This window comes from Gasterosteus aculeatus, chromosome 4, assembly GCF_964276395.1.
Source record: "Gasterosteus aculeatus chromosome 4, fGasAcu3.hap1.1, whole genome shotgun sequence".
NCBI lineage: Eukaryota > Metazoa > Chordata > Actinopteri > Perciformes > Gasterosteidae > Gasterosteus > Gasterosteus aculeatus.
In genome coordinates this window covers 30,652,326-30,670,869 of record NC_135691.1, presented here as the reverse complement: position 1 = coordinate 30,670,869, position 18,544 = coordinate 30,652,326, and the positions used below count along the sequence as shown (strand labels likewise).

Genomic DNA, 18,544 nt, shown 5'->3' with positions numbered 1-18,544 from the left:
CATGGAGTAACAGCATCCAGAGTCTTCTGTGGACTTTGGGTAACTGGGCATGGGTTTTAAATTCGACCAAACAATCAATTTGAAAATAAATATAAAGAGGGCTGAACTACAGTTCAGATGTGGGTAACTGTAGTTGCAGCTCATCAGATTTATGAGCTCATCTTAAATTACCTTGAGCCTTTTTCTCACATTGCATGTTGTGTTTTCAAGCAGCAATTTCATCAGTTCAGTCAGTTCAAAAGGTAAAATGGGTCTCTTGAGAACATTATTACCCTTGAATTGAGGTTTAGGTTTGATCCATACACTTTAAGTTAAGCAAGTAAGTAATACTGAAATAGTGCATTTTCATTCTCTTATTAGAAAAACAACACTAACTATGTATATATGTATGTATTTATACATATATGTCTATATATATATTGTTATATATATTTATATATACACAAATATATACATATATATATATATGGTAATTGGATGACCTCTTAGAATATATGAAAGTATGAGAGACCCGTGTTACCCAGCTTGCATTTCAGGTGAGCAAGCAGCACCGCAAACCAACGAGAAAGAAGACAGAGAAAGACAGAGATAAACATCCATAAAAGAAGAGTTAAGTGAACTGAAAAAGCTCAGAAAGAGAATGAGGGAGCTGGAGAAGAGAAAGAGGAGGCATTCCGAACAGAGGAGGAAATAGATGCAGTCCATACTGGCATCGTCTGCAAGACACCGCTCAGAGCAAACCACTACGAATCTGTCCACACTACTTCTACTCAAAACAAAAAACGTAAAAGAAACCATGTATGATTTAAGAAGCACCCACAGGTTGCTGGGGAGAATTAGAGACCCTATGATTAAGGAATATTTCTGATTTGGTGACCACAAAAAGTGCGGCTAATCCAAGTCAGCAAGCACCCAACAGAGCAGCAAAGTGGGTGCACTCAAACGGGGGATTTTAGCCATGTATTTACGTTTGCTTAAGGCAAAGTGGGAACATTTAAGAAGCTGGCCTGGTACTGCACTCCGCTGTGTACTTCGGCATGCGATGACAGAGAGGTGGCTGTTGGCAAGCTCCTACCATTAGCTTCTAATTGCATTGCTCAGTACGTTGGAAAGCATTCACCTTGTGCTTTATTGCCTCGTTAAAATGCAGAAGCAGGCTAAAATCTGAAATGTCTCAGTGACAGGGTCCCGGATCAAAAACAGAAAGGAGTTCTCAGAGGATTGAGGTGGGGTTTCTTAAAAAAGGACAAATAGAAAAAGGAAGCTGGGGCATCTCATCACCCAAGTCATTAAAAGCCACCAGAGAAGAAGATAAAAAAAAGGAGAAAAGACTTGGGGCATGCCTTGAGGTTAGGGATGAGAGAAGATAATCATGAAACACGCAAACCAATCAAACAAAATCAATCAAAACAAATCAAAGGCAAATTCCAAACCAAAGCGTTAAAGTGCAACATCGGTGCCTTGTATTGATGACAAAGATGCATATCTCTGGCCCATTGAACGTCAGTATAAAGGCATTATTATTACACGATCCCAACAGACATTTCTCTGTTAAGTGTCTATGAACATATTTATACACTCCTCTATTGCCTCTTCAATGCCCTGATGTAGTGATGTGATAACTACACTGGCTGAATAAAACCTAAAATAACCAAGCAAAGTCTTGAAATTACCCGCTGTGGGTTTTTAGCAGCATTGCCGGCCTAACCATTTACATTTAACATGTAAGTGCTGCATTTGGAAGAGATTAAATCCTGTTTTTATCGCTTTGTAGCGGCTTCATTGGCTGGAACAAATGTACAATGTTTATCAAAGTTAGAAGCTCAGAGAGCTTGCACCTTTTCTTTCATGTGAAATTTGGGACCAAACATAGCATGAAATGATTACCTACTGCAACAAGTTGCCCTCCACGTTAAGAGTTCTTCTTCTTCTAAGGCTAAATTAAGAGTTCTGTCCAGAGACAGTTTGCATGCTTGTCAGCCTATTCTCCTGCCAAAGAGCACTTTGAATATCACATGAATAAAACAAATTCTCCCTGAAGTGTAAATCCAATAGACACTCAACATTTGACTTGTATTTGGGATATTCATTCTTATTCAGCCCCACTGTTGACCACAGAGCCTCCGCGTCAATAATAAATGAATTCATACATACATTTACATAAATTTCGCGGTTCCTGAGTAAATCTATTTATGGATCAAATTGTTCCCCACGTCTGCGTATTACTATTGTGGGACAAAAAAAAACCTGCAACTCGTTCCCTCGTTTTAATTTAAAGTTTTGCTGGTGATTTATGAATTGAGAGCGATTGGTGACCTTTCGGTCAAATCGCAATTGTTCAAAAATCCGTATTCAATCCCGCTTCCCAGGAAAATGTGGATCTTCTCTGTAAACATTGTGTGCAGTGTGAGGCCTAGATATACCACCTTTACATCTGCCATGCCATACAGTGTCCATCATGCCAGGGGAATGGACACTATCCCCTGTGGCGATGATAAAAGATCAGATAAATGTGAGGTCAAGCCAAAAGGTGCTTAGAGAATGCAATAGGTTCTATTGGCAAGCGCAATAGTCTTTGATGCTCAGCAGGCCGAGGGATGAATACCTATCCGCAGCCATTTCAAATATTAGAAAACCTGAATGAAATACTGTAAAATAGTTTTAACGTCCGCCTCATGGCACTACAGGAGATAAACAAGTGGGTTTTGGAAGAGGAACGGAGGCTCCCTTCCGCATCCCTCGTTTTTTAACATTACATTTTGACAAAAATAATAACATAATGTAACGATGAAGAGGCTCGTTCCCCGACAGCCAAGATGCCAAATCCTCAAATCAAAAGGGACCACGTCAAGGGTCAAAGTTACCAAAGCATAAGTGTTCAGGATTTCACATGTGTAAATGCTTCGTTCTGATTGCACAACATCTGGACGTTTTCTCCGCCCGAGTTCAAACGTGGTGCAGCTGGAGTTTCCTAACCATTTGAAAGCATGCGAGATGGGTATCGGCGCTCCGTCTGTTTGTGTGCGTGTGTGGGAATGGCAGAGCAGGCAGGCAGGAAGGAAGGGAGGGAAGGAGTTGGACTACTTACGTTAACCTCAGTGATCGCTATGTCAACAATGCTACCCACAACTATCAAGGCATCAAATGTGTTCCATGCATCAACAAAATAATGCTGCGTAGGGGTGGAAAGAACAGAAAAACAACAGAAGAAAAGGACAGAACATAAGACATTTAAAAAATGGAAAGAACGTAAATTAAAGGAGAGAGGAGAAAAATAAGATAAAAACATTATATACATGAGCATTGGAGTTTTTAGTTGGAGGAAAGAGGGAAAGAATCAACAAAATTCAACGGCAAAAAAATAAAAGTAGGGGCGGTCTAACGGAGATGGACAGCAGGAAGAGCAGCGGCGATCGGTCATGCTTGTCCATGAGAGGAAAATGTCAACAACAGGAACAGTACAGGATAAATCGCTACGAAATCACAAAAAAAGAAATTAAAGAAATTAAAAAAACAAAACGCTCCTGTTGCTGTGGTTAAAAAAAAAAAAAGATGCGTAAGTCTCGTTGTGATTGGTCAGTGAGTTAGTTCAGTTAGTGAGGGAATTCGAACCTGAGGACATGTCACAGTCTGATATGGAGCGGACAAAGAATTAACAACCCGACAACATCTGAGGTTACTGTGAGGAATCAGGAAGGACGCAAAGCAGGAACCCTGAGTGGTCAACGCTCGGCCTACTCTACTTTTTAAGACACCCAGGAGGAGGCTTGTCCTTGCTCAGGAACCCTTGTGGTGGACCTAGCGGTCCCCTGAGTAGCAGTGGCCATCTTGGAAGGGGGAGAGGGGGGAGAGAGGGGGGAGAGAAGGAGAAGAAGGAAGAAGAAGAGAAAAGAAGAGCGAGTGGAAAAAACAGGACGAGAGTACAGAGAGGACGGACGGGACGACACAACGCAGGGTAGCCACAAACCAGAGGAGAGTGGGCAGGAGATGAAGGATTCAGAAGAAGCGAGGAGGACACGAGACAGAGAGAGAAAGAGGGAGCGACAAGGAGAGCGAGGGTGGGCATCGTACTTACGCTGATCTCACTGAGAATGACGTCTATTATGCTGCCAATTACGATGAGGAAATCAAACACATTCCAGGGATCACTAAAGTACCCCTACACAGGATGAGGTGAGCGGGAAGAGGAGGAGGAGGAGGAGGAGGGTAAGAAAGGTAGGTTAGAAGGAAAACAACATCTGCTGCCACTTCGCAGCCCTATTAAGGTGTTATGAGGCTGCACAGTACACAGAGGACGCGGAACAAAATAAATCGGCCGATGAACCGACACATGAAAGGACACATTTTTAATCCCAGCGAACGGGACCAACTGGTTTCCTTTGGGGTATCGGTTGGATTTCCTGCTCCATTATGGCGTGTTAGATGGAAGTAATCGAAGTAACACGTCTGTTTAGTTTATTGAGAGTAATTCATCATCATTAGGAGTACAAAGTGAGTATTTGTGAAAAAAGAGCCACGCAGCTTCAGGCCAAAACGGTGCTATTATTTAGGGCGGTAGAATAAAAGCATATTTGATGTGCTGTAAAAGGAGCTGCGGCTTAGAAGGGTTTTGTCACGTTCTGGTGTTGAGACACAGCTTTATTATGGTGAAGTTGGGAGAGGCGGGAGGGATCCAACACAGGGTGAGACGATTGGAAGAATCTGAGAAAGATCACAGTCTGGATAACGAGATGTGATGCTTCTACTTTTTACACTTTCTATGTGCCGTTGTTCAACTACAGAACAATCGTATCAAACAAATGGCGCTCAGATGTTAGGCAGGTCATTGGACAACTGCAGATAGTCTGAGTGAAGGTTGATCTTACTCATAACATTTAAAGCTTAATCACCTGACATCAGGGGGGAAGGGATCAGCAAGGACGTGCAGATATTAATGATTATTCCTGGACTTGAGGTATATTTTAAGTTGGTTGAAGGTGTAAGAATATTACGGTCAAATCAGGGTTTATGAATAGAATTTAGCATTAATATTCAAAAGCCAATTCGCAGTGATAGATTATCGATTGGACAAGTTGAGAGGAAACGCCCCCCAAAGAATCGACAATGTACTCAGTTGTTCGAACCCAAACGACACACACAAAAAAAGCATGAGGAACGAGGCTGAGACATTGAAACCTGTACAAAAGTTAAAAGGAATTAGCACAGCTTTTTCCCCCGATAAAACAAATGTTACTGGAGGTGATTCCACTCGTTGTGTTGACGACTCTTTTACCTGGAAGCAAAAGTGTTAGTGAGCTGGTCCTCTGCGCGGGCCGGAGGGGTTTTAACGAGGTCAAGACAATGAAAAATAGGAACATCCTTAAGTTGCATCTCACTCACGCAAAAATTAAGTGCGTTTCATTTCATTGATATTGTTTAAATGTGCACTTTAACTTATTACACTATATACTGTATATATATATATATATATATATATATATATATATATATATATATATAGAGAGAGACTTTATTCAGGGAAGAAGAAAAACAGATATCAGTTTGTATATTTTTTTAAAGGCTTACAACTTGTAAAGACACACAATTTAAGAAATGCTTTAAAAAATCTCATCCTAGTAGTTTAAATTAACTAAATGTTGTTGCTGCGCAACATGTGAGCATTGACCTCATGTTGCGCAGCAACAACATTTAGTTAGCCTGAGTGATTCAAGCAGATCCTTATTTATAAAAGTTATAACTATCTTTCATTCTTCTTAATACATTAACATCAATTTTAGAATATGATTTAGATTTTATAGCTAATGGGAATGACAAACGTTTTCTCACAAAAACTGATATTTTCGTGGATGCCATTCATTAGTTGCTAAAAATAACTTTGAACTCCTTTTATAAAATGAATAAAAACTAACTCAAAAGTAATGTGTTGAAATATTTAATAACTAATAGTTTAGTTATTTTTTTGATGTACTGATTTGAATGAGCATAATGGATAAGAGGGACATACGGCGTCTACGGAGGGAAGCTAAAAGAAAGAAAACAGAATCCCCATCAGCAGGGCGTTTGATCTCACCCTCATGTTTCTCCCGCTCGCCTGCCTTTATTAAACAAGTGAGTGCGCTTAAGTGCAGAGTAAAAACTCATCAATAACTGTAAAAACATGCTCATCTTTTGATTTACAATCTGCACTGTGCAATAATTCAGTAAAAATGAAATGTTAGACTACGTGTTTTCTATTGATTGCGTGCCAGTATTTTCCACTCGCCCTGCTGTAATGGGGGGAGGCATTCCCATCTGTTACTGTTTAAACAGCTACTGATGCACCAGGAAGTCCTAAGATTGGACCAATAAACCCAGACAGCTACGTAGCAACAACAGCGGGGTAACGAGGGAGCAGTGGGATTAAAAACCACATGACGGCGTCCATTAAACATGTTTTACATTCACAACATGGCAATTATGATCAGGAGAAAAGTCAATAGGGATTAAGAATACGCAGGTCAGTCAACATCGGTGAATGGTTATGTGCAAGAAATCAGAGTCTTTGACTATTCTAGACATTGGTCGTACGTTATCAGTAACGGTAATTTGATTTGTACATTTTTGATCAAATGCTATGCTGCTCTACTTGACTGCTACTCTATTATGCGGCTACAGGAGTAGACCTACCCGGGGTTTGAAGGCGATCAGTTTAAGGATCATCTCCACAGTGAAGAGTCCAGTGAAGAGCATGTTGAGGATGTTCATGGCATCGTTGAAATTTTTGGTCTGTCCATGATGCTGCAAAAAAAACACACATCAACAACACTAATCATTGTCCACAAAGGAAGGGAGCTTCATGGGACGTGTCTAAAGTCATCACTGCATACGTGTGTGTGTGTGTGTGTGTGTGTGATACTCACCTGCATGGCCAGACAGATGGTGTTGAGAAGGATGAGTGTGAACATCAGGTACTCGAAGTAGGTGGAGTTGACCACATACCACACCTTGTACTGGTAAGGGTTCTTGGGGATGTAGCGACGCAGCGGACGTGCCTTCAAAGCGTATTCCACACACTGACGCTGTGACACACACACACACAAACACGTGAGCCCGCACAAACACAGGTTCGCCGTTAGCTGTTATGTGGTTACGTAGCTCCCTTGACTCCTCGTCGCTCCGTCTCTCGCGCTGTGGAGGAAAAGCTGTGGAATTGTCCGGCTGTTTTTCCAGCTGTGCGATTTCAACGTGCTCGCAGGGACACGGATCATCACAGAAAACGCAGCTGCGGGGACTTCGACTCCGGCTCTTTATTTAAGCTTCAGTCTCATCTTCTGAGCTGAGCCCCCTCCTGGCTGCACTCCTCAAGTAGCTCAGCCGCTAAAACTCTTCTCTCCCATGTCTCACCCCCCACTGCCTGGCCTCCATTCCCTCTCCCTCGTGACTCCTGAATGACAGAATGACTTTCCCACTTATAGATAGAACGGCCGTCACTCTCCCTCTACTTCATCCTGAGCCCTTGATCTGTGTGTCTGTATTACTGCGACACAAAAGAAGCCAGACTGCACTCATACGCTCATAACGGTGTGCACAAACTCTTCAGTAGTTGATATGAAACCGACCAAAACACTACCTGATTCTTGTCCAGCTCACAGTTCTTGTATTCCTGCTCGCCTTGCTCCTGGAACGTGACGATGACGAAACCCACGAAGATGTTCATCATGAAGAAGGCGATGATGATGATGTAGATGATGAAGAAGATGGAGATGACCACGCGGTAGTTGTAGACGGGCCCGACGTCCTCAGTGTGAGAGTCTATGGCCCGGTACAGTAACCTGAGGAGGGGTGAGGGGGGAGGGAAGGACACGATTAAGTGCAGGGCGGGACACTGTAAAAACCCAGCGCACATACAGTGAGCAGATGAAAACAAACTGTGTTTAATGCAGACGCTCACTCTGGCCAGCCCTCGAAGGTGGACACGGCAAACAGAGCCATCATGCCTTGCAGCACATTGTCAAAGTTGAAGTCATTGTTCTTCCACAGTCTGTTGGCTCTTTCGGGTTTCCCCACATCACCGTCCTTATACATAATGTAGGAACCCCTGTAAATACAGGAAGACACACACACACACGCATGTTGTATACTGTACTTATGCAATAAAGGAGAGATGACTGAGCGTGTTTTGCAGGACGGATCTCTTACCTGCAGTCTGCTTGAGTTTGCTTAGAGCTGTCTGTGCAAAAGAAGAACTTGCCCTGATGAAAAGACACAAGTTTAATAAGCGGTATGGAAAGAAACGTGATCACGGCTTCATCACTGAAGACTTTTGTTTCTCCTTTCCTCTCACCTTAAAGAGCTGTACTCCGATACATGCGAACATGAACTGGAGCAACGTGGTGACGATGACGATGTTGCCGATGGTCCGGATGGCCACGAAGACGCATTGCACTACGTGCTGGAAAACAACCCCCCCGAAAATGAGAGTGAGTGTAACGCCGTGGCTCCCTTTGTTACGCGTGCGCTGCGTGTTCACAGGCGTGTGCGTGCTCTAACCTTCAGTCCCTTGGCCCTGTTGATGGCCCTCAGGGGCCTGAGCACCCGCAGAACTCTCAGGATCTTCACCACATTGATCGCGCTGGACCTGGAACACACACAGATTTTAACTTCTGGCCATTCAAACGCACGTTTTACTGGTAAAGACATATTTGAGACAACCCGCACACGATGAGTAGCGGTTCGCTAACACAAGATGTAGCATGAGTTTAAAGAAACTGAAGAGACAACACGTTATAAGTTATCATGATACAAGTGAAACTAGAGAAAAGTCACATCTGACACTGAACAAAACATAAAGAAAATAATCCTAACATTATATCTGAGAATAGCCATGATTATCTTTAAGGCAAGTGAAACCGGGAAAAGTCAAGAAAATATGTTTACACAGAATACCAGCTTTACAGAACGCAAAAAAAAAACGCAAAGAAGCATTTCAGCAAACTGCCGTCACTGCTATGCTATATAATGTTGACTGACGTTTGCAGATGTGCACATTAATCTCAAAAAGTTCACGTTTATCAGGCTATGAACACGTGGTTAAATAATTGGATGGTTTTGTATATTCTCACTACTGACGTAATGATCACATACTATACTATACTTTTGTCATAAATTCATAATGCTTTTTAGCTTAATAGTCTTTTTAGTCTCCAATAGTCAAAATAGTAAATACAATACTCTAAAAGTTTTTTTGTAAGTACAACACTCAACAAATATATATGTACTTCATGGACAAACACGTACAAGTACAACACAGGTAGACCAACACAAAAGCACAAACAAGCAAAAACTATTGTGCTGCAAGAGAGTGTCAGTTCAAGCCAAAGGTCAAACAGCGCGTGACCTTTCTAAAGGACATGGTTCAAAGGAAAAGGTTTCAACATACTAACCAAAAGAATCAAACGAATACTTTGACATTTTGAAGTTCAGAATAAAGGTACAACTAAATGAAAATGTTTGGAAAAAGCTGTAACGTCGGTCTTTTGGTGTTCTCCAGTAGGCCTTCTAAGTGTAACATGTGAAGTTAACAGGTGCAAAACGTGCTGAGCTGATAAGCCAGGCATTCAGTGAACTGTACAACTAGGACAAAAAAGTCCCCACGGTGACACAAAGGTAGAGGGAAAAAAGTGCATTCAAAATGTCAATGTATCCTTTTAAGGGAGTGACTTTTTGGGTGGTTAAAGGGGTGATTTAAAGGGAGTGACGTTACTCGGTGTCGACTTTTAAACAGAAAGTAAGGGAAGACCTGTTGTGCAACATTTTACACAGGAAGGTAAAGTTTAAGGGCAGTTAAAGGTAGTTCAGTGTGGAGTAGGATTTCATCAGCAACAAATCAGTCAAACCAGCGGTGACGATGTCTTTTAGTGATACAATCCATCCGAATTTGAAACTGTTTAAATGTAGCAAATGTACAAGTGTTGTAACCAGTTACATGCTACTTGATTTGAAATTGTTTTCCTATGAAGCAAAAATACAAGGTGATAGGATTATTAAGTCATTCAGACCACAAAATGTAGTTATGTGAAATGATGTTAGCTCATTTAATGGTGTCAACACACAATATCCTGATACATCAATGAGCACCGACACTTCAATGGAATCGTGGCAATAGAGGTATACATTTAAAGTAGTGTAAGGAAATTCACAGTAACTACTGGGACTGGCATTATATTTAAATAGAATCAGTTCATACGCACTACTGAATGCAGCACCACCACAATGCATTTGACCGTGATATGTAGTCAAGAAGAATCCCACACACGTACTACTTTTAACAGGTAAAACCTTAGCATCAAGGTGCCATTTCTATAGCCCAGGAGAGTTGAACTTATCCGGAAATAGGAGAACCCAATTTAAATTGCCACCGGCCCCTACACTCCAAAAGAAAAAATAACGATATGTCAAACAATAGATTAACATACATATTAACACTCACTCAATGTGACGGATGATTAGAGTATCAGAGGGCACACCCCCCTCCCCCGGAAAAAAAAGCAATTTATGCATCAAAACCAATTATACTGATGCCTGAATACAGATATTTTTGGTGCCTATCAAGTGTTCGCCATTTAAAACCATTAAAGCACAATTGAACTAAACCATGACATCATATAGCCTTGTGTTTCTTTTTTTTTTCCCCTCAAAAAGGCTTCGACTAGAACTCTCCATGGCCATAGAAATACCAAATCAAAAGAGTGACAGCTTTACACAGTTGAGGTGAAGGTTTGTTAAGGGGGTTATTAATGTGGACTAATATGGACTTACGTCGAGAAGTCTAGTCTATTAAGCATTAGAGACAGAGAGTGTAGCATAGCGTATTAAACATCAGAAATATCACAGCATTTCAAGGAGTTAATAGCCACAAGAAGCAGTGAACATATTCAATAAACATCCCAAAGAGAAAAAGGGGATTGGAGTAATGAGGTGTGAAGTTGTTAGAGAATAGAGAGAAGTGTGAAGCACGGTGCAATTGACATTAACAAAATGCTTTTTCCTTACTTTGCCACTTTACAACTTTGATTTATGTGTTTCCTGCCTCTGGACTAGTGTCTCGTGCACCAGTCATTTTCCGGCTGCCTAGTCCAGTGTTTTAATATGCACCAACACAAATGTAAGTTTGATGATATTCTAAGCTTCACTGATGAAGTCGCTTGGAATTGCTTCCAAAAATTGTTGGTTATGTCGGTGCACACAAATTGAATCAAACTGTGCTGGAGCAGTGAATGATTAAAATGCGACGGTAGTGTGAAACATGCACGACATCAAATTGCACTCACTGTATTCCCGAGGAGATGAGAGACACACTGACAACCACCAGGTCCAAAATATTGAAATAGTTTCTACAGAATGAGCCTTTATGGACGAAGGCCCCATAGGCTGTCATCTGTAGGGGTCAAAGTTCACAACTTAGACTCTAAAGAAGGATCAAATTACAGGTTATATGATGCATAGTGACACTAACTGCCTTATCTTTAACACTGCAAAGGGATTCAATATTATCTAATAATATTATTCATCGGCAGCGTAGCAAAATGACAGTCATCTTGCACATTTCTACAACATATGTTTCAGGTATTTTAAATAAATACTGTGTCACTTTGTGTGGGTTATAAGCAACCCTTATCATACATCACAAGCATGACATACTACCTTAAGAATGATCTCTATGGTGAAGAGTCCAGTAAAGACATGGTCTGCGTAGCCCAGGATCTATAAAAGCAACAAAGGGGATCATTATTGTTAGTTTATGGATCCCATTTCTATCATAGTGCTCAAGTAATTCATCCAATATCATCCCTGGGATTTAAAAAATATTTCAATAGCTATCCTGGGTGGCCTGTTTCATTTTAATGAAAAACAAAAATGCCAAAAAGCCGAATTGATTCAGCGACCTTCAAAACTTAAATAAAGAAACCGACCAGGCATTCTTGTCTTGTCAAAAAGTGTGTAACGGGTCTAGGCCTTTGTGCAACTGTTTTCCAGGGCGTTAAGGGCTGAACTTAAGGTTCACTGCAGCGTTGTCCCGGATGACTCCACGGCGTGCTGAAATAATAATGTCCAGGTTCAGCTCCAAGGATAATGCATTCCAATTGGACTCAAATAGACTTTGTATACAGAGGGCAATCAAAAAACAGGACTTTTTAATTTCATGCATGTTTCCGACTTGAAATTAGTCAGTTGAGGAAGACCAATTCAGTTTTATCACACAATGAAGAAGATCTTTATTTTCTCAGAGGGGATCTTACTCACTGAGACAACAAACAAACCCACATACAAAAAACAACAGGCTCAGTCTTTGCATTCAATATATAGGCAATACGGTGACGTGTTTAGAGATTAAACTGTTTGAATATACAGTCTCCCTGATGCAAATCAATAAATGTCACTTCTTATTAGTACAATGGGTATAGTTTTGGTGAAATGGAGGATAATAGTAAAACATAATTTAACCACATTTCTTGGCTGCATGTGTTAGTGTTAAGTTTCCAGCCTGGCTCAATAAAGAGAAAGCGAAATATTAAATTAAAAAGACAAAGCTGAACAGACATTTCACATTTTCTTAACATGAAGTTAATCTTGGTTGGAGTGCTCTGGAAGAGTCATCAAGTGTAACAGGCCATTCACAATAAGCTGCGGTCCCCCTTAATGTCGGCTGTAATCACATTTAGTACGGAACGAATGTGTGTGGGAAACTAATGGTGACTACAAGTGTATATTCTGCCGTCTACGTGTTTATACTGTATTCACGTTGTACTGTGCGTGTTACCCGGTTTCTGTAGGAGTCGTTCTTGACCGGGTCTTCTGCTGCCAGACTGATGCTGCTCAGCAGGATGAAGAAGAGGATGAGGTTGGTGAAGATGTTGTGGTTGACAATCTTATGGCAGAGAACCCTAAATCTAAAAAAAATACGGAAAGAAACACAGTGTGGTGAAAAATATTGGGGTGGGGGGAGGGGGGAAGGGTGTAGGAAGGTTAGACATGTCCTCCTACTTGTTAGTGTGGCTGAAGACGAAGAAGGCGCGGGCCTCGGGCATGGGGACGGCCTTCTCCTTCAGCTGGACGTCGGACAGCGGTCGTGGCCTCGGGCCCACCGGCATCTCCGGCTCCTCGTCCTCATCGTCTCCTGATGGGGGGGGGTGACAGTGGGACTTCATTTATATATAGGAGGCAGTAAAATGGTGACAAAAGGGAATGCTGACGTGTTTGGAATAAATCTATTTTGAAGGAAAGTGACAAAAATAGCGTGATTAAAAATGCAACACTAAAAAGAATGATCGTTTTAACCGTTTTGAGAGGCAGTCCCTTTTCGCAATAGTTTATGGGTTGAGTAACTCTTTTGCCATTTTCTAACATTTTGTTTATTGTTTAATCTAGTCATCAGTACCTATGTAATCATTGGCAGGGTATGGGTTCTTCTCTTCATTCTCTTCTCCACAGTAGTCATCCATAGTAATCTGCAGAGACAGAGAGAGAGCATTACATTCATTCACACACTCGTCCATGTATCCGGCGACACGCGCACTAAAAGCGTGTGTGTACCTTAGTCGCGGTGTTTGCCTCTCCATCCGAGGTGATGGACTTCAGCTCTATCTTCTCCTTCTTCTTATTCTTCTTCTTCTTCTTCTCCTTCTTCTTCTCCTCCAGGGGCGGCTTCTCGTTGGCGTGGCGTTTCTCTGGACTGGCCAACCTGGAGAAAGAGGGTAGGAGAAGAAGATCAGCGCCGGAGCCCCTTCATCTTCAGCCCGGCTCTGTCGCCGTTGATCCGCCGACGTGTAGTGAATCCCATCCAGGTGAGAGCGCTTCGATTTTCAATGAGGAGCATTTGCGTCACGCAGGGCGGATGTGGCGGTATAATCACAGTCAAACACAGAGTGAGCGGTTGTTTTCCATCCACACTTTCTCCAGCGGATCAATAAAGGATGTGACCAAAAAGGAGACATTTAATGATTTGTGCCACATCGTCCTCACCTGCACTAAAATCTCACATCAAACATTGATGATAAATTACCTTTATGGTGAATGAGCCGCTAAAATGATACAATAAAATCGAACCAACCATGTCATTGTTACACATTTTTAGTACTTTGATCTCAAGGCTCCAATATCCGCATCCTTAAATACCTCTAGGCGAATAAGTGCCCTTCCAGAATGTCTTCCTACCTCTCTCACTTCTGATGTTCATGAGACCCAAAACAGGTTTGAATTTGTACTCTCCATTTTCCTGTCTGTTCACTTTTCCTTTTACCTGGCGAGTTTCTTCCTCTCCTTCTCCTCCTCCTCCTCTTTCTGGGCAGACGTCAGGCTCTCGGCGTCTGCCAGGTTGTCGACAGCAATGGCCAAGAAGACATTTAGCAAGATATCTGTTCAGAGGGTTGAAGCTAAGGAGGTTGCAGACCAAAAAGAACATTTGTTGGGTTGGTTGCAGAAAACCTGGAAGGCTAAGTGGATAATTAGTAACATTTCTGCCCTCTGAGAGACACTGAGCTGCTCGAGTAGAGAAACTCCGCGTGGGCTTCATGAGCAAAACGGACCTCACTCTCATGGATGTAGCTTATTTATCTGGGCTGTTTGAGGCAGGATACAGTTTCCGCAGATGAAGAGGATGATGAAGTAAATGCAGACCAGCATGCCGGGAAAGGACGGCCCACCGTACGCCATGATACCGTCGTACATCACAGAGTTCCAGTCTTCTCCCGTTAGGATCTGCGGGGAGGGAAGGACATTGGAATCCAAAGTTTGCACTGTCCATTGGAGAAGGTCTCCATTTTTATAGACACAAGAATAGAAGACAGACCAAGCTGAAAGAAAAATAAAACAGATGCAGCCCAGAAACACTTGCGGCATCATCACCTGAAAGACAGTGAGCAGCGACTGGGGGAAGTTGTCAAAGGTGCTGCGTCTGGTCTCGTCGAAGTTGAATTTCCCCCCAAACAGCTGCATGCCCAGCAGGGAGAAGATGATGATGAAGAGGAAGAGCAGGAGCAGCAGGGAAGCGATGGAGCGAACAGAGTTCAGGAGGGAGGCCACCAGGTTGGACAGGGAGTTCCAGTATCTGCGGGAGACACGTCCGGTGAATGCACGTGTGGGAGGGACAAAGGGACGGCCGATAATCGGCCATATTCAAAACGCAAACCTGGTTATTTTGAAGATCCTCAGCAAGCGCACGCAACGCAACACTGAGATGCCGAGAGGAGACATGATCTTGGTTTCCACCAGAATGGTCTCGAGGATCCCCCCGCACACGACGAAGCTGTCGAAGCGATTGAAGAGCGAGACAAAGTACGCCTGTGGAGAGTTGGCAGGGGAGCACGTTTGAACGAGGCAAATGCTGCCGACGGGAGTTTGACGGACAAACCAAACTTTCTCCCTGACTGTGTGGAAAATAATGCCGAGGCACCAACCTGCAGACCCAGACTGTACATCTTCAACAGCATCTCACCGGTGAAGAGTGCCAGCAACACCTTGTTGGCTATGTCTGAAGGGGGAGGAAAGAGGGAACAGGGGAAGGATAAAAAGGTACAAAAAAAATGTAAAAAAGGAAACACGATGCAGCTGAGGGGATCGTTTCACTCGGATCAGAGTGAACGGAGACACATGCTCGCGCACCTTGTACGTCAGTTAACCACTGAGGCTGCTTGTGATGTTCGGAGGCGATGGTCAGAGTGTTGAGGAAAACCAGGAAGATGACCAGCCAATAGAAAACCTGTGATTTGACCCCCGCCCGGCACTTTCTCCTACACAGCCTGTTCCACCTTCGTGAGTATCGACTGAGGAGGAAGAAGCAGAGGTTGAGCGATGGAAAGGTGAAAGGGGGGGGGGGGGGGGGGGTGTGGGGAAAAAAAGGGGAGGGACGTGGGAAAGAGAGCAGGGGAGCGGACGAGGGAGAACGGAAAGAGGAGAGGCCCCACGGGAGAAGAGAGAGGAACCAAAATGACGATGATCAAAAGAACGTGAAGGAGGGAGGGAAAAAGCAAACGGCGGATGAGAGAAAAGAGAAAGAAAGAGTCAATTAGTGCGTCTGCAAAGCAGCGATGACATCATCCCGCGGCCGTCCCTCGTTGAGCTGTGGAGCTGTTAGTCAGCCGCAAAGACATTTCCCACCAAGAGGAGCCGAGTGAGGCTTGAGGCACAAAAATAAATAGAACCGCTTATTTTTTATGAAATGATTGAAGGGAACAAAATTCAAATCCGAAGAACGTCCTGCTGTGAGTCACACTTCGAGGAGAATTCCTGCTCCTGGTATATCTTTGCGTAAAAGACAAACAATTTAGCCGCTTCGCAGCTAAGCGCAGCACTAAACCCCCAAAGAGTCGCACCAATTCTCACCTGCACAGTAGGCAAACAGTGGCACCATCACGCCAATCAGCTGCTATTCATGACAATCTAAATGAATCCACTGTCTAACTGCACTAATCAATCATGCGTCTCTTTCTGTTGTGGGTTCTCCACATCAGCAGGCACGGACATTTCACAGCGCACGCAAGTGTTATTCTTCTTTGCCTAAACGAAATGCAGGTTTCACCAGCGTCACGTGAATGAGATATTTAGTCTCCGCGATGCACACGGTGAATGTTGCATGAGGCACAACTCACATTGCAAGATGATTCTTGCAGTAAAATGTATTTTTTTCTCCAAACAGACAAGTTTTATGGATTTTCTACTCATCCTCATCGCAAAAAGGAAAGTAACTGTATTTTGTTGAATCTCTCTCTATCTCTCTTTTTATGTCAGTTTGTCTTAGTTCATTTTATAAGACTGTAGACACACACGTACACACACACACACACACACACACACACACACACACACACACACACACACACACACACACACACACACACACACACACACACACACACACAGACACACACACACAAGTACCAAAGCAGTAGAGACATTAGAGCAGGTGAATAAAAAGACTACATAACATGTACTAACCTGAACTTGGATTTGGAGATCCTATTTCTGGAACACAGAAAACAGAATGGATTATACACACACACACACACACACAACACACAAAGACAGGTACACAACATGAAAGGGGTGATTTGAGAGAGATATTTGCCCTCGCAAATATGTTGCTTCAAACACTTAGCGGGGGTCATTTTTTTGTTTAATCCAGTTGCTTAATATCACCAATTAAACGCCAGTTTAGGCGGTGAGGTGAAGAACACTAATCAAGCATAAAAGCTTCTGGTCTCGTCGTTTTTCCACAGAACTGAACGATATTTCTGCCCACTTTGTCTTTTGATCAAATCACCCCAAGAAAACACGCACACAGTGGCGTCCAGTCAAAAGAAAGCAATGCTTTCGGTTTAGATTTCCTCCAGTCGGTCCTGGCGTGTAAAAAAAAACACATTGTATGAATGACAAAAAGGTCTGTTGATTGTTCACCACTGTAACAGCAAGAAGGTACATACATAAAGTACTGAGGACAAGAGATCATGGAAGACATTGTCTTTGGAAGGAGGAGCAGAGGGAAAAGGAGAGGAAAGAAAACCCACGGTGGTCATTTCCCACGTATCTGCTGAGTCTGAGTTCAACTTGTACCACACGCCGGCAACTAATCTCAACGCAATTAAAAGATAACTCGATAGGATCGCACACTGTCGCGGGCTTCCAGGCGGTGGCTTGCGGCCGCGTAGCAGCCGACGAGCCCGCCGCCTGACTGAGGCGGGTGGAATGACTTCGCCGGCTAACCCGACGGATTAAAAACGACTGACTGGCTCGATGTGGAGGCTGACGGCGCGCACGTCTCCCCTCACCTACGTGTCCGTCTCCATTATGGAGACCAGCGGGCGAGGAAGTAGCTTCCCACCCGGCGGGCCTGTCTCTGCTGAATACAACGCGGAGAAGAAGAACCGACAAACAGCGAAAGTCTCCGGATTGATCTCCTAATGGCGTGAGCGGACGCTCCCAGCTACGGGCCGCACTGGTCGCCCTCCCGCGGGGGAAAGGGTGAGGGCCCGCTGCGTTCTGGGCGAGGTTTCTTATTCATTTTGGGTTTTCAAGTGGGACTTTTGCTACGGCGAATGCTGAAGCTGTGCAGTGCGTTCACGATAAAGCAGGTCGACGCGTTTAGAGGAATTCTTTTGAAACCTCCAGAGGTTTCCTCTATACAAGTTAATAATGGGAAAGTAACTTGATCCTACGTTCGCTGTTGAATTCGATCTGTATTTCACACATCGATGGAAGTTGCTGTGATAAAAAACGGTCGTATTTTAATACTGATGCTTTTTCAGTGAAGCAAAGCAGAGCTGTTATGGAGGCGATGGACTATTTCAGTACTCACAGACTGACGCAGTCCTGCTCGCTGCGTTCAAGCAGCTTAGTTGACATATGTGACAGTAAAGGAATTATTATTCATCCATATTTTTGGGGTTTGGGAATTATGATCGGACGAAACACAACATTTGAAGATGTCGAATTGGCTTCTGGGAAATTTTAATTATTCGTTTTTATAGACTAAACAATTTGTTCATGTGGTGAATTGAGGGCAGATTGATTA

At 43.1% G+C, this 18,544-nt stretch overlaps 1 protein-coding gene across 15 annotated transcripts in view; it reads right to left on the bottom strand.

Moving 5' to 3' along the window:
* cacna1c (calcium channel, voltage-dependent, L type, alpha 1C subunit) overlaps window positions 1–18,544 on the bottom strand; it is a 144,585-nt gene that overhangs the window by 14,856 nt on the left and 111,185 nt on the right. For 9 of the 15 annotated variants that reach the window (XM_078100273.1, XM_078100272.1, XM_078100276.1 and 6 more), the window contains exons 12-32: window positions 16,972–16,998; window positions 15,640–15,800; window positions 15,435–15,508; window positions 15,167–15,318; window positions 14,884–15,085; window positions 14,616–14,736; window positions 14,279–14,393; window positions 13,573–13,720; window positions 13,418–13,487; window positions 13,024–13,156; window positions 12,800–12,929; window positions 11,683–11,742; window positions 11,310–11,416; window positions 8,530–8,617; window positions 8,324–8,431; window positions 8,179–8,231; window positions 7,931–8,077; window positions 7,610–7,811; window positions 6,900–7,058; window positions 6,667–6,777; window positions 4,076–4,159 (exon numbers count right to left, since the gene is read on the bottom strand). In XM_078100273.1, coding sequence (XP_077956399.1) covers window positions 4,076–4,159; window positions 6,667–6,777; window positions 6,900–7,058; window positions 7,610–7,811; window positions 7,931–8,077; window positions 8,179–8,231; window positions 8,324–8,431; window positions 8,530–8,617; window positions 11,310–11,416; window positions 11,683–11,742; window positions 12,800–12,929; window positions 13,024–13,156; window positions 13,418–13,487; window positions 13,573–13,720; window positions 14,279–14,393; window positions 14,616–14,736; window positions 14,884–15,085; window positions 15,167–15,318; window positions 15,435–15,508; window positions 15,640–15,800; window positions 16,972–16,998 — 2,452 coding nt within the window. Of the gene's footprint in view, window positions 1–3,088; window positions 3,173–4,075; window positions 4,160–6,666; window positions 6,778–6,899; window positions 7,059–7,609; window positions 7,812–7,930; window positions 8,078–8,178; window positions 8,232–8,323; window positions 8,432–8,529; window positions 8,618–11,309; window positions 11,417–11,682; window positions 11,743–12,799; window positions 12,930–13,023; window positions 13,157–13,417; window positions 13,488–13,572; window positions 13,721–14,278; window positions 14,394–14,615; window positions 14,737–14,883; window positions 15,086–15,166; window positions 15,319–15,434; window positions 15,509–15,639; window positions 15,801–16,971; window positions 16,999–18,544 lie in introns of all 15 variants that reach the window. The other 6 variants (XM_078100275.1, XM_078100274.1, XM_078100278.1 and 3 more) reach the window with 2 other exon arrangements.